Below are 2894 nucleotides of genomic sequence, written 5' to 3' on the forward strand. Positions count from 1 at the left end.
GGAGGGAGGGGAGGGGTCAGGACGGTCTCGCCCCTGCAAGGGGATCCTTACCCTAGTTGTCCCTCATCCGTTTTCTCTTTTTCCTGTATTGCTACCCTTACTACTGTCCCGGCCCCCCTCCCTCCCTCAACCCCTCCCTTCCCCCCTCCCCTCCCCTACCCTCGCCAGACCATCACCGCACCGGTCGCCCATGACGGTGGCGCCCGCGAAGGCCAATGCCTGCTCTCTGGAGAAGGACGTGAATCGATCCGGTGTGCCGTCCCAGGCGTTGGGATCCTCCCGCATGAACCTGGAGAGGAAGGGAGGGAGGACAGAGGAGGGAGGGGAGGAGGGAGGGAAGGAGGGAGGGACAGGTCATTCCACGGGGAAACATTGCGAAAAGCAAGAAGGAAATCGCAGAGGGGGCAGGAAAGAGAGCGGAGAGGTGTCTAGATGCGGGGAGGAAGGGGAGGGAGGAGGTATTTCGAGGGGAGCACCTGACGTTCTTGTCGACGCCTTCATAGTAGGCCTCCTCGATCTGCTGCTCGTACTGCAACGCTCGCCGTTCCTCCCGCTGCCGGAAAAATTCTTCGTAATTCTAACGCCGTAGGGGGGATAAGAGGAGGAAAAGCAGGAGGAGAAACCAAAAAGTCAGGCTTGGCGTGCTTCGAGGAGCAGCCGCATGCGTACACGTCTCCACGTCGGGCTGGCTGCCACCCTCCCTCCCTCTCTCTCCACCCTCTTTCCGTTTTTTCCTCCACCCGCCGCTTACCTTGTCGTCACTCATATTGAAAGGCCGCCCATCGTCGTCGTCCCCTCTGCCCCTTCCCCTTCCTCCCCTTCCCCTTCGACGGCTTCCGCCCCCGGTGCCCACAACAGCGTGGAGCGAGGTGGAGGCGGCTCCCGAGAGGGCTGGTGGCAAAACACAAGGAGAGGCCAATACTGCATGTCGAGAAGGCCCGGAGATGGACGGGGTTGAACGGGAGAAATAGGTTGCTGGCGCGCGGGAAGACGTAAAAAATGCGGCAATGTTTTGCGAGAGGAGGAGGAGGAGGAGGTGGGGGAGGTGTTGGGCCATGCTGGAATTGCTTCTTGTCATGCGCGATGGCACCAGCGTTCTCGCGATGCACCTGTGCGTATGGTCGCGAGAGAAAGGGGAGTGAGGACTACTTTTCGCAAGATGTAGTATAAGAGGGAGGGAGGGAGGGAGGGAGAGATTGACTCAGGCCCTTGACGCTCTTCGAGCGATAGGGCGTGATGAGGGAAGATCTCCAAAGAGGGGGACACTTCTCGTCCCATAACAAAGCAATGTGCGTGTTGCTGCACAGACACGATACAGATACAGTAGCCAGTCACATGATGGGCGATGGTGCGAGTATTGAATGGCTTTTTGGGTGCCCGTTTGATTACGCTGACGATGGAGCAATCGGCTTCTTGAACAGAGAGGGGCATCCATGGCGGGCTTCTTGACGTACGTCAGAATTAACCATCTGACCGGCTCAAATGGTGGTGACAGGTACACAAGCCAATGCATCGCACCGCGATCATTCACTGTAACATGCATGTGAGCCAGCAAAGCTGGGTTTCAGTCCCCCAAAGAGCCCGTGAGCTTGGCCACCCCATTCCTCCCGCCCGCGTCAAGTCGACCATGTCCGACCCCGCCCCTCGAGAAATGTCTCATGTTTCCCGTCACGATGGCCAACCTCACCAAGGTGGTACCGGAAACCGTCGCGCTGACTTACGGAGGCATCGGACCGTGCGCCAGGCGTGGAAAAATGGGCAGTGGTGTGCCTGTCCTGGCGAGCCTCTGGGGCATGCTTGTCACCAGACATCCGCCGAATCAATGCATGTGCTGATCTTTCACTCCTTTACTCAAATACACGGGACAACATGAAACACGCACCACACACAGGGATATACCACCACGTCGCCATGCACTCCATCAGTTTTCTTGTCCTGTCGCTCCTTGTCGCACCTGTGCAGGCCTTCCTCTTCCGCTTCCCCAGCCCCACCCCCCCGTCCCGCACGTACGTCATCAACACTCTTTCTGGCTCCCTTTATCTCCACCTACATCTCCTTTTTCATTCTTGTTCATCACTGGTCGTTCTGCTGTCCCATGCTCCTTTTCCTCGTCCACGGTCCTGCCTACCCTCTTTCTTGTCCATCTCGCTCCTCTGCTCGCCCACATCCTCACTTGATAACCCTTGGCTTTGCAGCGCTCCTCTTGAGACTCCCCGCTCCGACACTGCCTCCTTCTTTATCCCCGCTCTCCCTCCCTCTCTGCCAAAACTGACCGTGGCTGTCCTCTCCGTCCTCTTCCCTGCGGCCGTCACCTTCTCCCCCCCCCCCGCAATCGCCGATGGGGCCACCTCCCGCTTTGTCCTCCCCCCCGTCGACACCACGGATAAGGGGAGGTAGGAAGGGAGGGAGCAGGAGGGACCAGGCGTGGAGGGATAGAGGGATAGGGAACGACGAGGTGATTTGCGCAAGATGCGGCAAAAGGAGGAGGAAAAGAGAGTGTCGAAAGGGCATGAATGTAGAGGAGATGGAGGCGTTTATGAATCCTGAGGAGATAAAGGCGTTTATGAATCTTGAGGCGATGGGGGCGTCTGTGGGCATCCTGGACTTTTTTGTGTGGTCGCACGCATCTATGCTTTCGTCCACCCTGCCCTTCCTTTTCCCTCCCTCCCGACCTGGCTCTTCCCTCATGTAGGTGCCAATTCAAATCTTCGAATATGGGGCAAGCCAATGCGGCCCGCGACAAGCTCTACGACTTGCGGTTGTGTGACATGAGGTAGGGACGAAGGGGAGGAGGGGAGGAAGGGAGGAGGGAGCAAGGGAAGGAAGGAGGGGGGAGACAAACGCGATGAATGACACCCCCTCCCTCCCTTCCTCCCTCATATATACATATATGT

The 2894-nt window shown here is 58.1% G+C and overlaps 1 protein-coding gene across 1 annotated transcript; it reads left to right on the forward strand.

Annotated features, from left to right (window-relative positions):
- Positions 1-1853: 1853 nt before the first annotated feature.
- NGA_0712200 (uncharacterized protein) lies at positions 1854-2397 on the forward strand (the record flags this gene model as incomplete). Its single annotated transcript, XM_005852355.1, has 2 exons — positions 1854-2006; positions 2196-2397. Exons 1-2 carry the CDS (start codon positions 1870-1872, stop codon positions 2395-2397), a joined length of 339 nt encoding a protein of 112 aa, XP_005852417.1. The 5' UTR covers positions 1854-1869.
- Positions 2398-2894: the final 497 nt, after the last annotated feature.

This window comes from Nannochloropsis gaditana (genome assembly GCF_000240725.1).
Source record: "Nannochloropsis gaditana CCMP526 unplaced genomic scaffold scaffold1364, whole genome shotgun sequence".
Taxonomy (NCBI): domain Eukaryota; class Eustigmatophyceae; order Eustigmatales; family Monodopsidaceae; genus Microchloropsis; species Microchloropsis gaditana.